At 39.9% G+C, this 21,740-nt stretch overlaps 2 protein-coding genes across 2 annotated transcripts; both read right to left on the reverse strand.

Annotated features, from left to right (window-relative positions):
• Positions 1–617: 617 nt before the first annotated feature.
• Positions 618–4,210, reverse strand: C10H15orf40 (chromosome 10 C15orf40 homolog). Its single transcript, XM_051628109.1, has 5 exons — positions 4,131–4,210; positions 3,931–4,057; positions 3,669–3,713; positions 3,308–3,435; positions 618–1,323 (listed from the first exon to the last, which is right to left on the reverse strand). Exons 1-5 carry the CDS (start codon positions 4,197–4,199, stop codon positions 1,231–1,233), a joined length of 462 nt encoding a protein of 153 aa, XP_051484069.1. The 5' UTR covers positions 4,200–4,210; the 3' UTR covers positions 618–1,230.
• A 565-nt stretch (positions 4,211–4,775) lies between these two features.
• On the reverse strand, positions 4,776–19,983 carry BTBD1 (BTB domain containing 1). The gene is made up of 8 exons (XM_051628100.1): positions 19,456–19,983; positions 13,762–13,918; positions 13,135–13,240; positions 11,354–11,551; positions 10,899–11,091; positions 10,251–10,338; positions 6,352–6,498; positions 4,776–5,498 (listed from the first exon to the last, which is right to left on the reverse strand). Exons 1-8 carry the CDS (start codon positions 19,860–19,862, stop codon positions 5,340–5,342), a joined length of 1,455 nt encoding a protein of 484 aa, XP_051484060.1. The 5' UTR covers positions 19,863–19,983; the 3' UTR covers positions 4,776–5,339.
• Between the last annotated feature and the right edge of the window lie 1,757 nt (positions 19,984–21,740).

The following is a 21,740-nucleotide window of genomic DNA, read 5'->3' on the forward strand; positions in this document are numbered from 1 at the left end:
AGGAAGTAGAAAGCATTTCCAAAGGCAAAACGATTTTTGTCCATGAAAAACTAAATTATGAGCTATGAACCCTGCACTGCATGAAACTGGTAGAGAAATTTAGCTCTAACTTATGCACTCCTAACATTGCTTTCCAGATATGACAAAACTTAAAAAAAAACTTCAAAGCAGTTTTTCTTTTTTACTTTAGGGATTACTTTATATATATATATAATTTTTTTTTAATATGATAACCATAGTAAAGACATCACAATTTCAGACTTCAGGAGTGATGCAGATGAAAAAGCAAACTCCTACCAGAGACATGTGCTATATCACATATCTTTAGGAAGTACTAGTTTAATTTCACTCTAACTTCTGAAACACGATAAAGAGACAAGTCAAATCTGCTTCTCATTAGCCCTGAGACTAGAGTATAGTTGCCATTTCGTTTCAGACTTCTTATTCTGGTCTACAAATGACTCTGCTTGTTCTCTATGGATTAGAATACAACTCATTTTTAAACCAAGGAAAGATTGAAATAAAAAGCCCTGTTTAAAAATAGCATTCTAGTAAGTGACTTCTAGGAAACAGTATTTGTTTTTAGTTAAAAATTTAAACACAGAACAGTTTGGTAGTAGCTTTTGCTCCTTTTATTAAAAACAGTCGTTACACTTGACATATATTTGGCAAAGATACACGATAGTTTTGTGAAAAGGAGAGATAAAATTAGAGACTATTACAAACTGACACCATGCAGACAATTACTAGGTTCTGGGTCAAGTTTTTTTCATACTAGAAACTTCTTGTTTTATTTCAGTTGTCCAGGTTTTTGCTTGCCTGTGTGATCAACAACAGCATACTGGCTTCACCCAGGTTTACTTGAGATGTACATATATGCACATAGTGCAAAACTGCACCCAGGACCTGCTGCTACATATTGAAGAGAACATTCCTAAACCACTTGTTAAGGGACCAGGAAAGAGGACAAATCTTACCAACAGAAAACTCTCCAGAAGGGAAAAAGGTCTGTAGTGACAGAAACAGATACAGAGCCTCAGTAAAGACAAGTTTTTCTAACCAAACCTACACAAAACCTTCAGCTATACAGCAGCTATATTAACAAGCATAGGGGGATAAAGGAGTATCTTTCCCTAGTCTTTACCCATAATCCCAACAGAATGAGGTTTAAATAAGGAAATACATCAGTCCATTTACCAAGATGCACTGTCCCACTGCCTGTGTTTTAGGTCAACTGGAAGCTTCTTTTTTGAGTTTTTCTAAAATCTCATCTGGCGTCATCGGTACCAAAATCTTCACCAGTTTTTCACGTGATTTACCACCCTGGTTTAGACACACACACACAAAAATATCTTTCAGAGAATCACCACCAAACACACAGTAAAAAAAAAATCTCAATGTAATGTAAACATATCAGGTACTTCAAAAAGAAGTCTTAAATTGTGGATATGCAGCATTAACAGCAGTAAGAGAGAGTTCACCATTGTCCTTTCTAGTTAAATGAAAGGCAAAAAACCCAATGTCTTATCTACTCCTCTTTTAAAATTGGATACAGTACCCAGAGCATGCCCTGAATTGATGCTTTTTTATAGGTTAGATCAAAAAGTGAGGAGTGATGTTTCCATAATTCACTTGTATTGCCTAGAAGCAAGACTCCAACTGATTTGCATTTTTTTTTTTAAAGTGTGTATGATATGTTAGGTAACTGTACTTTCAGATCTTTCTTCAGAGTTGTCTCCCACAGAGTATTAGTTACTCTTAATCTGAGTGCTCAGGATGATAACGTCAACTAAATGAAACCACATCATATATAACCTAAAAGACATTCAAATTCATAGAGAAGTTATTTGAAATATGACTGACCTGTTTTTTTATTACTGAAAAAAAATAAATGGCTAGTGGCAAACCTGCAATGTCATTTCATATTGCCTGAAGACACAACTTTGCTAGTATTCAGGAAAACATGAGAAACAAGTTGCTTGTTAATCTGCAAAAAGCTTGAAAAGCCCATGAGGAACATCTTGAAGGAGAAAAAAAGTCTTTATCACACAGAAATACAGCATGAAATTTAAAATGAAAAAAATAGATTTTTGAAGCAATCTAGCCAACTGATGATAAAAATCAAGGCCCTTGCACAGAAATCTGGTAACCTCTCTCTTATACTGGATAATTTCCCCCCAGTTTCCTGATTCTGATTGGTTTATCATAAAGCAAGTAGCACATAAGAGAACAATCAGTACCAAAAATCACTTGCTGTTTACACCTAGAAGATCAGGATGGGAAAAAAAAATAAAAAAAATCAAAGCCACAGCTAAAATACAGACTTTACCACAATGAGAAAAAACAGCAGCTTGTGAAAAACAAACACTTGCATGGAATTATTTGGACACCATAGCTTGGAACAACTGGGTCAAGAAAGTCAGACAACACTGGCCCCTTTTATGTTCAACTCTTCTCAGCAGTAATGAGAATAATCTTGTTAAACCTGAACACGCCTTTAAGGTAGGGAAACAGCATTATCTGTAACCTTTGATTAAAAAATGAAGCAGTTTGTCCCTGATTCAGGAAAAACAAAACTCAAATCTTCACACCTCTACCCTTCAGCAACACAGTTCATGCTCAGTTCAGTGATCACGTCATGTATGACTTTTAATTTAACAAACTACTACAACTACTACATTTAAACCACTAGACAAAAATAAAAAGCCCAGATTTTCATTATGCTCTTACATGCATAAAATATAAATGAACATGGTTGGCAAGACTGACTTTAAGCACAATTAACTAATAAACCAAATTATTTATTCAGTGCAGTGACCAAAAGAAGCAGCTTCTGCTCACTGAAGTCAAGACATGTAAATTCTAACACAGGGAAACTCCTGAGGCCCAGCTGCAGTCCCAGTACTTACACATGCTCTTGCTTAAATGTGACATTTAATGGTCAGAAAAATGTCATACAAATGCAAAAGTTACTTCAGAAAATGAAAGAAAAGTTCTTGATGAAATGCACATTCTCTGCAAAGCACAAATGTTGTGAACTACACTTGACATGAGAACAAGAAAAATCTCTGAAGAACACAGAGAACATGAACCACACAAATATGAACAATACGTAATTATGAGAATTGTTCTGATCAAGATCAGCTGTAGTTTCTCCTGCACTAGGTTTGCTCTCAATCGTTCCATTAACCCAAGTAAAGACCTTTCCAGTGTCTTTTGGACTGAACTGAGCAGCTCCCTGTACTCAGCATCTTGCATTTAAACTGCAGTAGGGAAAGACTGAAATAAAACAGAAAAAAGGCAGTACCTTCTCTAAAACAACTTCACTCTTCTTCACATCCAGCACCTTCGAGAGGTAGCGACACAGCTCAGCATTTGCCTCCCCATCCGACGGGGGTGCAGCAACAGCTACCCCTACTGACTCGGCTGTCACATCTAGAACAAACGTTTTAAGGATTTTATGCTCAAATACTTAAAACATCTCGTTATCGTCTCCTAAAAAAATGAACGTTTATGCTTTCAGAAGCGTTTTAATTTCAATCCAAATACACTCATAGATTAGCAGCTCTGATTTGCACGTAAGCAAGCCCAGGTCTGCAGAGGGAGGACACGTCTGTTGGGTCGAACTTTCACAGCTCCAGTACAACACACGATCCAGAGAGATTCACCCCGTGCTCGCTGCACCCCCTGGCGCCACCGCTCCTCTTTTACAGCTGCGAGGGCAGAGACAAGCTGTAGGGCTCTACAAAAACCAGCTTCCCCGCTCCGCTCCCGTTACTGGCGGTAAGTCCTCAGGGCACAAGACGCGATCGGAGGCCCCGACCCCGCGTCCAGCGCGGGCCCCGAGCGCGGAGCCGCCCCAGCCCGGCCCGGCGGCGGGAAACCTCCCCCGGGCGCCCCTCCCTCCCGGGGCCGGCCCGCCGCACCCACCTGTGACAGCGCTGCAGCGGGAGCCGGGCTTGGCGCGAACCGCCACCCGCACGCAGCCGTCGCTCCCCGCCACCACCGGCCCCGCGGCGGTGCCCGGTTCCGCCGGCCCCTTCCCGGCTCCTTTTCCCTAAACCAGAGGAACAGGCTCGGTCACCGCGGGCACCCCCTGCCCGCTGCCCGCCCGGGCCTCCCGCCCGTACCTTGCGGGACATGGCCCCGCCGCCCCGCACCGGCGCCCGCAGCCGACGGAAGCCGGCAAGGCCCAACATGGCGCGGCGCCGCCAGCAGGCGACGGAAGCCGGCAAGGGCCAACAAGGCGCGGCCCGGCCCGGTGCCCGCCCTCGGCTGCCGCCGCCCGGGCCGGCGGGCCGGGCCCCCCGGGCCGGGGCCAGCGGGCTCCGGGACAGGCCCCTACGGCAGAAAGAGCCGCGCTCGGGAAAGAGCGCTGATCAAAGGCTGCGCACGGCGGGTGGTCTGACCCACAGGGCTCGTTCTGCAGAGCGCGTGTTGAGACCCAAGGCCCGCACGGCTTCGCTGCGCAGAAACGGGGAAAGAGGAGGGATTATTTTTTTTTCTCCTGTGTTCTCAAATTAGTACTTTACTATATCCTTTGTGTACAGGGTTTTGTACACGAGTGAGCTGTACTAGTACACTGCACATGTTGCAAGACAATACTATATACATCCATCCCGTGCACCCAGGTACTGTATGCAATCTGCAAACCCCTCCTGAGTTGATACATTTTCTTATAGGCACACACACACATATATATATATATTATATATACACACAGTGGCTATTTCCATAACCAGCTCTATGTTCCAAAGCAGCCCTTCTGAATTAAGTGAGATTCTGCAAAGATCTGTTTATTGCTGAATTTGACTTAGTGTTTCTTCAGTGCAGCTGCTGCCTGCCTTCTCCCTGGCACGTCCCAAAAGCCAAGGTGACAGCAGAAGGAATCCAGCTTTGCTGATGCACTGCAAAAACGTACAGTAGCAATTCGTGTCCATAGTCATTCCAAGGTCGTTTTGGAAACAGGCATAGGCTGGGACCACAACAGCAGCTTTACTGTCACTCCAGGACAGGAGAAGTTCATGACAGTTCTTCCAGTTTGAAAAATGAATTTTACTACATGAAAAATGAAGAGGCAAAAATTCAAAGCAATTTTGACAAGATACTATTTAAAACAATCTTTTCAATATACAGAGCACTTACTCCACTTGAAGAGGAAAAGCTAAATTACATTCTGCCAATAAATATGCAGAGAAAAGAGCTTGTCTGGTACCGCTCAAACAAGTAACTTTTGTTTTCCACATGTTCCTGTACTTCTTTCACAGAATTTTTAACTGCCACCAATAGTGAGCTGAAGTCCACAGATACACTGACACATTTGAGATGATAATGTGAAATTATGTATAAAATATTATTTCTGGTATCTGTCCATCTTCTATTGATGTACCATTGTTGTTACCTGGTGAACTATAAAAGACAAAGCATGTTTTGCTAGCAGTAGGAGATTCGTGGATCACTTTCTTCAACCCTTTTGTTCCATAATGGGAATCAGGACCCTGAAAACATCAGAAGAGATCAGCAATGAATGGGTGTGCAGCAAGACCCCTAACATGTTGAACTCCAAACACTTACTGACTTAGGTTATTTTAATTATAAAGGTCTTTTGTACCCACATCATAAGATATACACAAAATTCACAGACAAGAAGCAAGTGCCCTATGTCTAAATAACAACAAAAACCCTCCCTGACAGCAGACTTAAACCACTTGGATTTTAGCCAACTAGTAATGAATAGTATTTCTCCTTGTCATGCAGGTTGTATATATTCTCACTTAGTTCCCTGCCTTGGCTTCTTTTAATGTGTTCCAACACACTCAATTTTTATTTCTGTAAAGGCAATTATATTTAAAATAATATTAAATGATTTTTGAGAAAACATTAAATAAATTTGTCCATAACATTAAGGGGAGACTTTCCTTGAACAAATAATTCTTTCCTATATTTCAGCAGTAGCATATAAAAAGTGATTTAAGAAACCCTTTCCATTGACTCTAGCTAGTGGTTAGAATATCCTTGATAAAAGAAGTAAAACTTAAATTTTGACAGCTGCTAGATGAAAATTTTGGATGGTGTTTTTGCTCACACAAAACCACCAGCTTCCATCTGGACTCATTCTAACTCTTACACCAGGCCAGAAAACTGGCAGGCACAAAGGATCCAGTTAGGAGTTCTGTGGCACAGAAGAGAGGAAGCAGTCTTGTAAGTTGCTGTGGAGTTGAACTATGGTGTTATCACTACACTTAAAAAAATCAATTTGAGATGTAGAAGACATTCTCCCATCAGAAGACAGTAAGAGAAGAACTCTTGCATCAAAGTAACATTTCCTTCTGTACTGTTAGGTGCTCTTACTTTCAGTGTTGCACAAGCTGTGTAGCAAACTGTTGGCAAGATCTCTATAGGTTCCTTGAACATAACTCTGAACGTACTGGCCGTTCCATCACAACTAAATCCAGTATCATTTTGTCCTAGTGTTTGATTCTTCTCATAATCAATTATCTGTATAAAAACATGAAAATAGCATTTTTGGGTTTACAAGCTTGACAAAGATTCTTATAGTACACACATTAGATTTGCTGATCTTCGTACACCTGCAGCTCACATGAGGGAAGCACATTTGTGGCTGTGGTTAACTTAGAACATCAGTTTTTAACAGCTAATATAAGCAGTCAATGATACATTCTTAAAAGAGAATGGAAATGTGTGCTGCTATGTCTTACACATATAGACTACACATTATTTCTTTTGCCTTTGATTTTAATGGTGAATAGGAATCACTAAGATGTTGTAATAGCAGATACCTCACTTCTCATTTTGGATAGTAACCTTGATCCATGCTGCCAAACATCACTTGCAGTTGGATATCAGAGCTTTAGAGTTACATGAACATTTCTCATGATAACTGCACTAATGAGAATCTTAAAAAAAACCCTAGTATTATTAAATGTCCATATAATTTTTAATGTTGCACAAATGAAATGAAGCCCTATTTTTTACTCCAGCCACAATCAATAGAAATTACAATGCTGAAGTTAAAACCCTTTCACATAAAAGACCTCTTTCCAGTATACATTATCACTGTTTTAAGACCAGTATAAGATGTTTAACTCTCTGAAGCTCTGCTAGTACTGATGCAGGTCCAAAAAGAAAGGTAGAGACACAAGACTTAGACACCCATCTGAAAAGACTGTGACAAGAAAGTTTCAGACTTAACAGGAACTGGGGATACTTCCAGATTAAAGAGGAGATGTATAAAATGGATGCCCTTCATCTGAACCATAAACGTACATTAGCTTTCACTTTGAATAAGGAGCATGTTTTTTCAAGTGAAACTCTAGATCATTCCTTTTTTCAAGCCTTTCTTCAAGGCTTTTGTTTGCCTTGTAAGAACTAAATTCTTTGCAGATGAAATAAATTCAGCAAGCATGCTGAGGGAGCACAAAAAAATGCTCTCATCTGCTAACAGGAATTTAGGCAAGATGATCAAACAAGAGTTAATGCAAAGTAAACATCACCAGATATGTACAGTATAGCTGCTAGGTTCTCAGCATCAACTCCTTTGTTCTAAAGATCCAGTCTAGTGTGTGCTACTTTTTTACATGGATTTATGGTTTGAGAAAACAAAACTGATGCCATTTCAAATCAAGGAGTTTGAAAGTGAGCTTTTAAGCTGAGGAATGTGGAAGAGCCAACAAGTTCCTTCCAGATTTCATTCCACATACATTCTCCAGATACAAAATTCCTATCCTTAAGTGCAGAATGGTCAGAGAATGTTAATCATCAAATAGGAAATAGAAGAAAGATAAACTGTCATTTAAATAGGATGCCCATAAATGAACCAAAACAGCAGTTCCAGCACATACTAGAAGCCTGTGAAATTATACAGGGACACTAAGAGTTTCTGTCCCTAAATGAAGTCACAGATTCTTCTTTCACAAGATTTCCCACACCCCTAATAAATCAATGTGATGTGATAGTAACAGGTTATGAAATACATAAGAGCAAAACTGCCAGTCACAGAATGCTAGTACCTTGTTAGAAAGCTTAGATTCAAAACTTATCTCAGTAAGAAAGATAATTTAAATGGTCTGAAATTCAATACTTAATAAAAATACAGTGCTGGATCAATATTTTTATAAGACAATCCTGACTACAACATGCTAAGAGACCAAACAGGCTACAAGAGCAGGAAATAAAATTTTAGTAGTGTCTTCATTTACCTGCTCAGACTGGTCAAGTGTCATATCAGGACACGAAGCATAGGTGACATTTTTAGATGCTATCACTGACCATTTCACGAGCTTGCTAACCAATTGCTCAGTAGGAAGAAACACAACCCTTGATTTGGTATTGAGTGATGAGTAGGATCAGATTCAAAATTTCATAATGGAAACACTATGTAGCAGTGTCTATAACATACTTAGAGTCAACACTCCCACATGAACAACAAAAGCAAATCTACCACAGCTGTGCTAAATTTCAAGAAGAGAAAATGAGAAAGCTTGTTCAAAAGAAGCTAAAAGGAGCAATTAAGAGTATCAAATCCCTATAAACAGCATGCAGATCGCTGAAGGACATCACATGCCAAAAAACAGTGTCAGTACATATCCCCTATCAGGAAAGGCTTGAGAAAAGGGGAAAAACCTGGCATGGCTGATCAGCAAGAGGCTATTCCAGGAAACAAACAAAAAAGGTCATCCTATAGAAAAATGACATTGTATCCAGATTAAAATAGAAAGATTTAAACTGACAGATTAAAATGTAAAAAATGCAATTAAAGGTGAAAAGAACATTTAGGAACAGCTATCTGAAGGCATAAAAAAGCAGCCTTAAATCATTCTTTCAACACAGCAGTAGCAAAAAGCCGTATGGACTGTCTTGTGAGCTAAGCAGCATGAAGATATTGTAACTGAGCAGCAGCAAGGTAAGGTCTTCACACAGGAGCCTGGAGAACAGCAATACAAGTAAGTAATTTACCAGCAGAAGAAACCGGAGAGATTCCCATGCTGGGACGTTTTCAGCAAACCTAAAACGGAACTTCACAGAAGTGGTTACTGTAGCAGTAATATACAACTTTCTGCCTAAGACTGAATCAGTAGCAAATAAGATGTCAATGTTTCAAAAAAGCTCTGGGCAAGGACAAGCCTCTAAGCCCCAGCATGCATACCAGGGGAGGTACGAATGTCATGAACAGCCAACTGGGTCAGAAAAATGGTCCAGGATGCTCCAACAGTGTCAAGAGAAGATGATGCCGAGCACACAAGTCTAGGCTCTGCTGTCCATAGGCCAGCATCCACACCTGTTCTACATGGGGTGCTACAGTGCACATCCCCCTTCTGGAATCTTCTAAGAGATCTGCTGTTGATGAAGGAACATGTTCAAATGCCACCAAATTGCAGACATGATATCCAGTTCTTCTGGCAGTATGTTCAGTATCCTTGGCATTGAAAAAATACTCTTACCTGTTTTGATCTTCCGTGAGTATCAGTAAATCCTCTAATATTCTAAGCTGCATTTACCTTATCCGTTGCCCTTGTGATTTTAGAAGCATTGCTCACACCTCCCCAGAGCTTTTTTCCCTACAGACTGAAGAGTCTTAGCTTTTTTGGTTTCTGTAAAGTAGCAGCTCTGTCCCTTTAATCATGTTAACTACCATATTCCCTACCTTCTAATTCTACTGAGAGAGATGGGAACTGCACAAAATACTCAAGATGTGGGCACACCTGGCTTTGATACAGCAACACAATGTAACCTTCAGTCTTGTTTTCAGCTTCTTCCTGATGACACGGTGGGCTTTTTTAGCAGTCACTACGCGTTGTGTCACTGATTTCAGAGAGCTGTTGATCAAAGATCTCTTCCTTAATTACTAGAAACTTTATTAAAGGGTAGACTTTGTGCACAACTGGACAGATTACAAAGCTATGAAATTCATCAGCAGAAAGCTTACAGGAATTCAAGGTTAGACTGGAGAAGTAACCTGAAGAAAAATTCACCAGGAGCTATGAAAAAGAGAAACTAAATCCACCTCAGAAAATGCTTATACTGACTGCAGAACACAGCAGAAAGGGAAAATTTAATCTTTTTCGTACTTTTCTCTAGTCATCTGCTTATGACCACTGCTGGGGACAAAACACAGGCTAGATCCTGGCCTATCAGACCCTCTCCTACCCAATTAAAATATACAACAAACCTTTTGCAAGGACTACAAGTGTAGTTTCTGCATAAGCCTCTTTAAACAGCATATACTGTACCTGTATATTAACTTGATAGTCTGTGGGTCCATGAATAGATCCATATAATCCAAATCCCACTATAGAAATTCTTCTATTAACTGTGAACCTAGTATGACACAAACCAAGAAAGGAACTTAAAAAATTGTGACAGGTGTGTTACTTAATTCCCTGTCAAGTAGGAAAAAGATTCCCACTGAAGAGTAGGGAAGTAAACTAAAGTGACATTACATTGATACTTTTTTTCAGTAACACTTTCTAATTAGATTTCAATAGTAAGAAAAATTCATTATAAGGTATCAGCTTTATAGGTTAAAACTTTGCTAATCCCCCAAGATACTCAGTATCACTAAACAAAAAAATAACCTGGTTCTTTTGAATACCTCCAAAGTAAAACAGAACAAGACTTGGTATTTTAAAAAGGAATGTGCATCTAACATGCAATCACTCTAAAACGCTCCCAGTCCTCCTGAACTTTTTTATTTGGTACTTTATGCTTTATGTCAGCAACAGCCTAAGTTATTTTATAAAAAGGAAAAGGTCAAACATGCCCAAACAGAACCAGCACCTTGTTACTGTATCTTATGCCAAAAAGTCAAAGTTGAGCAACATGTTCCTTTTCTTCCCACACTCCTCTGTCTCTCCTCCAAGTAGTTTCAAAAGCCATACCTAATCCGATCACTTGTTCCACTGTAGCCCCAGCGACTCTCCACTTGCTGGAACCTGTTAATGCTGCACTCTTTTCCTCTAAGGCAACACCTTGGTCGATCAATATAATCTACTTTAGGTTTAGGATTGACAGTAAAATGCAGAAAGAGATTTACTACTTCCCGATCTGACAAGATTCCAGACTGAGCAGGGCCTGTGAAAAGAAACAACCAAGATGATTCAAATAATTACTCCAACTGTTGAATTTAAACCACACACATTTGCAAACTGGGGATGAGAACAGTATTTTCCAAAGGCCAGAGAATATTCTGCAGAATGTTTTGCTTTCATTTATGCATAGTAACTTCTATTAGCATGGTACTAGTAACAGAACAGAGTGTTAAGCTCCTCAACACTCACAGGTGAACAGTGCAGGGCTATGGTCTAACAACAAGACAAGGAACCCCAAAACTCACCTGCTGCAAACTCTTCAATAGTCATTAATGGAAAACGGATTAAGGAAAGAGCTCTTCCAAGGACTTTTTGTTTGTTTCCAAATGTCACAGGCAGTTGTTGTCTTTGACATTCTGCTTCTGCCCAGCGAACAACAGCTCCAAAGAGTCTGCTCTCTCGAATACTAAGGGTATCTCTTTCTAGAACTGCACATAGTGTGTCTAGAGAAAAAAAAGGTAGATTTAGACCAGTTTTCATCCAAACCTGTAACACTGCTACACATTAATCTTCAAGTGTTAAGTAAACACTAAGAACATCCCTAATAAGAAATCTCCCAATGGTATATAGACTCTAAAAATAATTTTTTTGCTATGAAGACAGGATATGAACTTTCTTCTTGATTCCTAGGAGTGTGACTATCTATAATTTATGTAGTGACAACCAGTATCCTAAAGAATTTCCAGAGGTAGGAAAAGATGAAAATGGGAAGTGAGCAAGCAGTGAATACACACTACTAAAAAAACAAGTTAATCATGATGACATTGCCATATTCTCCTCCAAGTAGCCACCTGACAATCTGGATCAACTATAGACACAAACAGCAGTGGTGCACACAAAACCAGTTTAAAGATACATGAAAGTGATCCTGAACATTGACGTATTTGCCACCCACAAAGCCTGAAGGTGGAACACAGGAGGTGAGGCAAGGTCCTCACATGAGTTTTACAAAACTCAGTTGTCATGTATTATTAATTCTGGAATTTTCTAACTACCAGGTATGCAAAAGTTAGTTTATCATAGAACACAAGCCTGAAAAAAAAACACAACATTTTCATATTCTGAATCTTCTGTCTTCTTTGGGAATCTTTATATGCCCTGAATTTAAGCAAGGCATATTTGTGATCATAAAAAATACCATATTGGAAAGTCAAAACAGTTTGGGACTTACAAAGAGTAGAGATGAACACTCACAGTCTGGGTACAAATCCCACAGAACCTGAGTTCTCTATATTTCTACTATATATCTATATTTCTCTATATATCTACTCTATAATTCCTTTAAGCAGGTGGAATACCTTCCTTCAGCCTGCATTTTTTACACAGTCTAGCTGAATTGGAGTAAAATCTTAGACACATACAGTAACAATGAAATTGAGTAAGCAAATTTGCAACTACTACCTTTTCAGAAAAGATGAAACATAGAAATCAACAGCTTAGATTTTTTTTTTTTAAAAGCAGATTTCATAAATTGTACCTGATCTGTGCAACAACAAAACAATGATTCTTGCTACACATGAAAAGCAGGTGTGGATGCCTCTGGGACCAGGCACAACACTCAGCAAGTAAAAACTCTGGCTTTAATGAAAGTGTGGTGTTACCATAATGGGAGCCCCAGGACACCAACACTAATCAAATGGGGACCCAATACAGTGAAATCCTGCTTAGGAATGAAGCTCAAAGGAAAGCACTGCAGGGATGGCTAATAAAACTTGCACTGAGTAACATATCATACATATGCAACATACTGTTTTGCTCATTAGCAAACCTGCTGATATGACACAGGTTCTGTTGTTCAAATTCCGAGATCTGCAGCTGGCTGTTGCACTGCTGCCCGTGCAAAGGTGGTGCAGATGAGGGGGAAGTGAACTACCCCTGGTTACCATGACAGGGAGAGAAGATGCACTTGGGACTCCACATACTCAGGCAGGGAAGGTGAACTATCCTGGGTTACCATAACGATGTCTTCTTGCACCCTGCAATTCCCTTCAGGAGTTTAGTGCTTAGGACATACGGAGTAACTTACCTATATCAATATCTGTAAAGCCTTCTGCACTTATTGCATCCATAGTACTTTTGTCTATTGTGTCAAGACAAAGACTAGCAAGCTGAGGTTCATCAAACAAACGGGCCTAAAAAGGTGAAGAAACACATCTTAAGCATAAAGTTGACAAACCACTAGTCTTAAAAAGCAAGTATTTTTACTCTAGCACAGATCTAAATTAAAAATAGGATTATTTGTCTAAGTACTCTTTTAGTTTATATCTTAAAGAGCACTTGAATTCTCAAAGGAATATATAATTAAGGAGAATTCCCTACTAAATTCACTACTAAAAGAAGTACACATAAAATCCACTATAATGAACCAAGTAAGTCTTCACAAAAAACAATTAAGAGACTCATGAAAATACACTGTAGAATGAACTGGTTCCATTTTAAATGTCCCAGTTCTTTGCATACTTTTTTTTTTTTTAAAAGCCTTTCTCTACAGTAAAAAGAAGTTGAGTTTGTAAAAATGCTAACAGAGCAACATGACATTTTCATACCTAAATTAGACTATGTGATAGCAGACCCACTGTGAAGTAGTACTTAGTCCTTTCCCTCTAAATACTGATCTTCCTAGTAAATAAAAGCTAAGCTTAAATTTACCTACTTGAGTAAGCAGCATAAAGGCATTATCTGCTCGGAGGTGCTTCGTTAGAAAATCCACACAATGAGCTTCCAGGGCTGGGACTGCATACTTTTTAGCAGTGTATAAAGTAGTCATGACTGTTTCTGGACCAATTTGAACTTCATCTGAATAAAGAAACCTAGAAATCAATACACAAATACAGGCTGTAAAATCAGATCTTAAGGGTAGCAGTTAAACAAAGCCTAACAGTGTCTTTGCATTTAGGAAACTTGTCTAAGAATTGCACTGGGAACATGCAGCAGTTGACCATGTTAGCATTTGTATAAATTAGTATGCTAGTTATAGGGTTGAAGAAAGAATATTACATTAACCAAATGGCATACATTTGTTTTAAATATGTATTACTCCCTAAGAATGATCTGGCTGTACTAGTTATACATAGCTACTCAACTGTAAACAACAGCTGAGCTGCAGAATTACTTCACATATGAATGCATGCTCTTTTGATTCAACAAGAAGGGCTGTATTTCCAAATATTGATATATAACCCTTTACAGCTGTATTTCTGAACTTAATTTACTGACAGTGCACACTACCTTCCCTGACGTGAGGAGAATAGTGTCAAGGACTTATACTGTGATAACATCTTATGACAAAGCTACCGTTCTTAGTGTTCAGAGTAGAGGAAAGGGAGCAATATGCTAGCAGATGACCTTGAGTTTTCTATTCCTGCCATAGCAAAACACACTGGCTTGTCTCCACTGTTTAAGGCTAGATGATTGGTTGAGATTTTACAATAAGCTGTGAACCAAAAGAGAGGTCTCCACCAAAAGCAGGAGAAAAAAACCTGTTTCCTGAGCAGCTGTTATTTGAGACCAGACAAAATAAGATTTATTTTAAGGTTCTGTATGGAAATGATGACTTATTTTTAAAAATAACTTCTTACAGATGACATTGAAGATAATCTTAGCAATATTTCATCAGTTTTTCAGATAATCATCAAAAATAATCTATTATTTACAAAAATACATTTGTTCCCAACATACAGGTAATTAATCACAATAAACCAGGGCACAATAGCAAATGCAGGAATTCCACAATGAAGACCTAGCTTTTCCTTTCTATTTCTTAGTATTTTTTATTCAGAACAACCTGGAAATGAATGGAAAACAACACTTAGAGAAGCTGTTTAGAAGCATGTTTAGAAGGTTTAAATATAACAGTAAGCAGCTACCATTGCAATACTGCAACCTATTCAAGTGGCCAACTTTAACATCACTTAGGAAATGTGAATGAAGCTCTAGATTAATTCTTTAAACTGGATTTACATCAAACAGCTTTTAGAAACAAGTTTAATTTAATGCTAACTTTTTTTTTTAACTAAAAGTTTAACACAGCTAATTTTTAACTGATTTATGAAGACTATATTATCTGTTGATGGAAATGATGGGCTTACTTTCAACTCACCATCCCTAAAAAATTTAAGAAACTAAGGTCTCTTAGGTACAGTCTTATATACTAAACTGACAAGTAGTTCATTTAATCACTAGAATAGTACAGTTAGATTTTGATTTTAAGGTTTAGAAAAATCTGTTAAAATGCCCTAACCTTTCTTGTATGACTTTATCAGAGCTTGGAGTCCAAAGCACCTAAGAGTTGAACATGAACAGGCTGTAAAAAAAGCAGCATTACAACCTACATTATACATTTTACCTAATGCTAAAAAAAAAAACAACAAACCAAAAAATGTGGGTTTTTTTCCCCACCAAGCTGTTTTTAGAATATGATTTTTATTCCTTAAGTGTATCTAACCTTAAGTCAATGAACTGACACACCTGAACAGCTTATCTGGCTTGTGGTTCACTTTCTACTGCACCTTCTTAAGAATCAGGGTGCAGTTCCAAACTGTGCTTTGCTGATCCTTGCTTTCCCAGGAATCTTGCACGTTTTTTCCTCATATGATCAAAAAAACTAGATGACCAAAATACAGGAATTTGAATGTGGAAACAAAGCCTATGCATGCAGGTTTTCCATTCATTATCTGTTTCTATACATTGATCAGCACAGGGCACAACAACTCACAGAACATGTGATACAGTTACATGCTTTGAAACTGAGAAAATCCATGACAGGAAGTGCCCAAATAAATTAAGAAAGTCACATTGTCACGTTTTTGTGGTTAATGTTTTGAGATTTTGACAATGCTAGTATTTTTTCTGGGATTTTCAAAGCCAAGCAGCAGTCTTGTGTAAAAACTAAAAAGTGTAAATTCGCAAAGTTAAAAGGTAGCTGTAAAAAAATAAGAAAAATGGTTATAAAGCACATTGCTCTAGGATGTTGTATTTTCATTAAGTATATGAATGGATGATCATTGTTGCCTTAATCTACTCATAAAATAAGAACTCTAGGGGTGTCTTCTCCTTAAAAATCCTTAAGTCTTTGTGTTAACTCTCCCACTGCTGGCACACCTGAACTAGCCCACCTTTATGTTTATACCACTGTTTCTCCTCCAGTGAGTGGAGCTCAAGACTACCGACTTACACATCCTCATTGCTTTTTTCTCTCCTCTCCTCCCTCTCAAGAGACTTAGAGAAATAACCTGCTCTTTAGATACTGACTGATTTTACTGTCATCCAGGATGGGGTGTGTGTGTGTCTCTCTGTACACAGTGGAGGAACACTTTTAGTGACCAGAACCAGCAATGTTCCAAGTGACCACTCAATCACTCACTTTACATAAGCCTCTCATAGACTTTATGCCACTTTACTCTCAGATTAGCACTTCTTTCTCCACTAGACTTAGCATCTTCCCACCAGCTAAAATATTTTCACCATTACATAAGCATAGAGGAATCTTTTTCCAGTTAGTCATTATTACCCCTCTACTTACTGCTTGCAAAAGTTCTCTGCAAAGACATTTGGGAGATGGACTGCTAAATTTGTGCCATGTTGTCCCTTTCCTTTATACTATGATCAAAGGACAAGTTAAATTACTGCAAAATGTGAACAAAATGTTTAAAAATCCTAAAAAAAACCAAAATTAAATCCTAAAGCAGAATCCAACTGGGACAACTTTAATTTTCTTGATCACTACTATCCACTTTGCAGTTAGAAACATTTTTTTTAAAGCTGTTTATTTGGGAAGAAAATTAAAACTTTGTGACTTTGGCCTCAGTTCAGCTTTTCAGCATTTATCTGTCAAATTACTAAAGTACTCAGCTGCTAAAATCTCCTGTCTCATGTTTGAAAACTCTTCAGGCAAGAGGGAAATTGAATGATAACCCAAAACACACACCACAGTAATTTCTAAGCCTTTGAGCTCAGCCAATGGTTTCTTAGAAAGTTCTCTCCCCAGCCAATTTTAAAAGGCTCCCCTTTCCCCTTCTTTATAGTTTTATAGATTTATGCCCACAGACAAGGAGGACTACCCAACTTTCTCTAGAATTTTTAACCAGAATCAGAAAATAATTAATCAAAAAATCTTTTTCTTTGGCTTTGCTTTACAAGGAGCATTTGACAGTAGATCTTTATGGAACACATCAACTACAGCTAGGACCTAACAAACCACATGAGTAAGTAAAATAGAAATGAGCTGTGGAACATTAAATAATGAGTAAATTATCCCCAAAAGTTTTTTCATCACCTAAATGCTTCCTTTACCTTGATATTCATTTGCTACTCGTATTCAAGAATTCCAGCTTAATTTCTATCCAGTACATCCCAAACTGTTATTTGCAAAGATTACAGGAAAGTCCTATAAAAGGCAGTGATCATTATCTGTCCACTTTACTAGTGTTATGTTAAAGACACCAATAGTGGAAGGTACAGTTCTCGCCTCTTCTGGCCAACACCAGAAAGAAAACCAGGTTCTTATAGGTGGTATACTTTTAAAATAGTGTATATGAGCACGAAGAAATCCATTACTGGTCTGTATGAAAGAAATTCACCTTAGATCTGTTTTCAACAAGGTGTTGCAATCTGTATTTATTCCAATATAATATATAAGGAAGAACATCCTAAAAAGATGCCATGTATTTAATATAAAAATAAGACATCAAACCTGAGATGCTTCAACAGCTCATCAGTCTGGTACAAGTATAATTTACAGTTTACTTACGTAAGTCCCCTGGCTATTAGGTACTAGCAGCTCCACCAACACAAAATGGCTTTTGTTTGATTCTAACAACATCTTTTCATTCACTTCTACAGTTTTCAAATACTGACCTTCTTATCTTTACCTAGAACTCTCCTGTTTCTGTGTTTATATTTTTATCCAGACAAACTTCTCTCATTATATCCACTTTTCACTATCCAGATAAACAAACACACATATGTGAACGTTCACTTTTTACCTTTGAAACTATTTTGCTTGAAAGACACTTCCCACTGTCTCCCACTCTGCTACACAAAAATATTCACCTTGCCACTCCCTTTTGCTAAGAATCTGCAAAACAAATACAGTTCATTTGCTGATGGCAACAGAGAGACTGCTGCTGCACGGTGGTTTCTTGTTTTGGGTTGGTTTTTGTTTTTTCTTCCAAATCAGTTCCTGCAATGCCTGTGTCTCTGATTACTAAAAGAACTAGACTACTCTTCTTATCTGTAAGGCCTCAAAACAAAGAAAGCTGCTCAGACTTTGGAGCTTCTCCCATTACAGAAAACCTTGAGACACTACGTACTACTTGCATCCCAAATGTTCATTACAGAAATCTGTTTCATATAATTTACAAAGGTTTTGCCTATCAGAGGTGTTTCTTTGAGGAAAAACCTTAAGATTAAGCAGTTTAGTCATATTACCTTACCACAGCCTGATGCACAAAGAAACTATGAGTAATTGTTTCTGTGGACACCATACATTTTATTTACCATTACACTCAGTAAAAAGAAACAGATAAACTATTGTGAGCACGAGAAACACTAGATCCTGTTCTGCCCAAATGAGACATCCCTAATCCACTGTACATACTTTTTGTCATCACTGCACTCATGGTCTCATTTGGGTGGTTTGTGTGTAAAAAAATCAGTGAACTGCCTTCTGCTACATGTTCACTCTCCACCCAAAAGTACTCGAAATAAGTGGGATTACAATGGGTGCTACTCTGGTACAAAGGCATAAGGATGTATTACCACTGCTGAAAGAGAAAAGCGAACAATAAGATTAATAGAATCTCATAGCATGAAAAGAAATTAAAAGCTTGGTACAACAGCCTCTGTCCTCTCTGGGCTATTAATAGAAGGTGGATGGACAGCTGCAACACTCAAAGGAACCACTAATTCCCACCATCTTACTTAAAAATAAAGCTCCCCACACATAAAATGAAATTAAAAAAACCCAAACCCCAAACTGAACCCAAAAAAGTCACAACCAAAGTACTCCTCTGAACAAGACGACCTGGCTAACAAAAATTAGGCCACTTCTTCAGGGAAGAGGATGCAGGGAAAGTGCAAGAAGGAACCGAACTGCGCTGGCGGGCAGCCCGACCTTGCCTGCCAGCCCGGGAGACGGGCAGGCGTTTTCTCCGCACCCCTCCCCGGGGACAGGGCACCGGGAGGGCTCTCTGGAGCAGGAGCGGCCGCGGAGCGATGACAGGGCCGCAGCGGCACGGCGGGGTCCCCCGGCCCGGCTTCCCGGCAAGAGGCCGGGCCCTCCCGCGGTGCCCCCGGCCCGGCCCCCGCAGCCCAGCGGGGCCGCCCCTCCGCGCCCGCCGGGCCTGACCTGAGCAGCGCCAGGAAGGCGGCGGGCTCCACGTCGGGCAGCTCGATCTCGGCCGAGGTGGTGGCCATCCCGCCGTTGAACATCGCGTCGAAGACGGCGCTGCCGGCCGCCAGGACGAAGCGGTGGGCGGGGATGCGCTGCTGGCCGGGCCCGGGGAGCGCTCCCCCGGCCGCGCCGCGGGGGCTGCCCTTGCCCACCACGAAGTGCACGTCGCTGAGGAGCTCGTTGGAGAAGAGGAACGCGAAGCGCTCCCGCAGCGAGCCCTTGGTGGCCTGCCAGTTGTACAGCGGCTCCCGCTGCAGCACCGCGCCGGCCTCCGCGGTGGCGGTGGCGGCAGCAGCAGCAGCGGCGGCAGCAGCGGGTGTCTCCAGGGGCGGCCCCGAGCCGGCCCCGCCGGCCGCCGCCATCGCCGCCCTGAGGGGCCGGGCCGGGCCGGGCCGCTCGCTCCGCCGGCCGCACGCGCGCCCTGTCGCGCGCCCCGCCGGCAGGCCCGGGCTGCGCCGCGCATGCGCAGGAGCCCGGCGCGGGCCCCGGGGAGGGAGCCGGGGAAAGGCGGGCAGGGAAAGCAGGGCACGGCGGCCTCTGCCGGGACAGCTGCGGGTGAACAAACGTCGCAGCCATTCATGTTGACCATAGCGGCTGCCTTGCGGTAACCGGCAAAACAAGGGCGGATCAGCTGCGCTAGCGCTTCCCGAAGTGACGCTGAAGCGCCGGTGGCCGCGGGCAGGGGAAGCGCGTTCGGGCGCGGAGCGGACACTTCAGGTGCTGAACTTCCGAGGAGAAGAGACGGCGGAACTAGCGAGGCCGCAGAAATTAACTTGGCAAAGCGATAGCGAAATGGGATCAGTTTCAGGATCGAAAATAGGATCATGTCTTGGTGGCTTTTGGGAAAGAGAGAGAGAGAGAGAAAGAGAGAGAGAAAGAAAGAGAGAAAGAGAGAGAGAGAGAGAGAAAGAAAGAAAGAAAAGAAAGAAAGAAAAGAAAGAAAGGAAAGAAAGGAAGAAAGGAAGAAAGAAAGGAAGGAAGAAAGGAAAGAAAGAAAGAAAGAAAGAAAGAAAGAAAGAAAGAAAGAAAGAAAAAGAAAGAAAGAAAGAAAGAAAGAAAGAAAGAAAGAAAGAAAGAAAGAAAGAAAGAAAGAAAGAAAGAAAGAAAGAAAGAAAGAGAAAGAAAGAAAGAAAGAGAAAGAAAGAAAGAAAAAGAAAGAAAGAAAGAAAGAAAGAAAGAAAGAAAGAAAGAAAGAAAGAAAGAAAGAAAGAAAGAGAGAGAAAGAGAGAAAGAAATTAAGAGAGAAAGAAATTAAGAAAGAAAGAGAAAGAAAGAAAGAAAGAAAGAAAGAAAGAAAGAAAGAAAGAAAGAAAGAAAGAAAGAAAGAAAGAAAGAAAGAAAGAAAGAAAGAAAGAAAGAAAGAAAGAAAGAAAGAAAGAAAGAAAGAAAGAAAGAAAGAAAGAAAGAAAGAAAGAAAGAAAGAAAGAAAGAAAGAAAGAAGGATTAGTAAGAAAGAAAGATAGATGGATTAGTTAGAAAGAAAGAAAGAAAGAAAGAAAGAAAGAAAGAAAGAAAGAAAGAAAGAAAGAAAGAAAGAAAGAAAGAAAGAAAGAGAGAAAGAAAGAAAGAAAGAAAGAAAGAAAGAAAGAAAGAAAGAAAGAAAGAAAGAAAGAGAGAAAGAAAGAAAGAAAGAAAGAAAGAAGAAAGAAAGAAAGAAAGAAAGAAAGAAAGAAAGAAAGAAAGAAAGAAAGAAAGAAAGAAAGAAAGAAAGAAAGAAAGAGAGAAAGAAAGAAAGAAAGAAAGAAAGAAAAGAGAGAAGAGAAGAGAAAAGGGAAGGTGTGTTTGCGGTTTCACACTTCTGTCAAACCAGACACCGTCAGCTGAAAAACGAAGGGGATAATTTTGCCATCTACCGGAGTTTTGCTGTAAATACAGCAGCGATTTAAATGAGGGAGCTGAAAGCTATTTATCATCACTCCTGACCTGTCAGCATTTATGGCAGCGTGTGGCTAAAAGAGGAACAGAATATGTCACCGCTCTGCGTCTAGGTTTATAATTAGGACAAAACTGAGACCAAGCAAATGTGGTCTGTGTCGCAGAACAGGTCTCAGAGAACCTTAGGCAGGATGGAAGCAATTTCAGCAGGGTAAACTATAGTGGGAAAGGGCACAAGAAGACATAGTATCCCGATGGAAAGCAGCGAGTAGCTTTGCACAGAGGCTATATTTAAAAACAAAATCATACTGCTGACTTAGAAGAATGAAGGTATCACCTTTGCACTGTTTTTGGTCGCAAGGTGG

This window comes from Apus apus, chromosome 10 (assembly GCF_020740795.1).
Source record: "Apus apus isolate bApuApu2 chromosome 10, bApuApu2.pri.cur, whole genome shotgun sequence".
NCBI classification, from domain to species: domain Eukaryota; kingdom Metazoa; phylum Chordata; class Aves; order Apodiformes; family Apodidae; genus Apus; species Apus apus.

Coding starts and splice junctions, on each gene's coding strand:
- C10H15orf40 (XM_051628109.1), bottom strand. CDS start 4,199: ATGTTGGGCCTTGCCGGCTTCCGTCGGCTGCGGGCGCCGGTGCGGGGC. Junction 3,714..3,930: donor CCGCTGCAGCGCTGTCACAG/GTGGGTGCGGCG, acceptor CTGCCCTCGCAG/CTGTAAAAGAGGAGCGGTGG. Junction 3,436..3,668: donor GGGGGTGCAGCGAGCACGGG/GTGAATCTCTCT, acceptor CGTTTGTTCTAG/ATGTGACAGCCGAGTCAGTA.
- BTBD1 (XM_051628100.1), bottom strand. CDS start 19,862: ATGGCGGCGGCCGGCGGGGCCGGCTCGGGGCCGCCCCTGGAGACACCC. Junction 13,919..19,455: donor GCCTTCCTGGCGCTGCTCAG/GTCAGGCCCGGC, acceptor ATTGATTTCTAG/GTTTCTTTATTCAGATGAAG. Junction 10,339..10,898: donor GGAACAAGTGATCGGATTAG/GTATGGCTTTTG, acceptor GTGTCATACTAG/GTTCACAGTTAATAGAAGAA.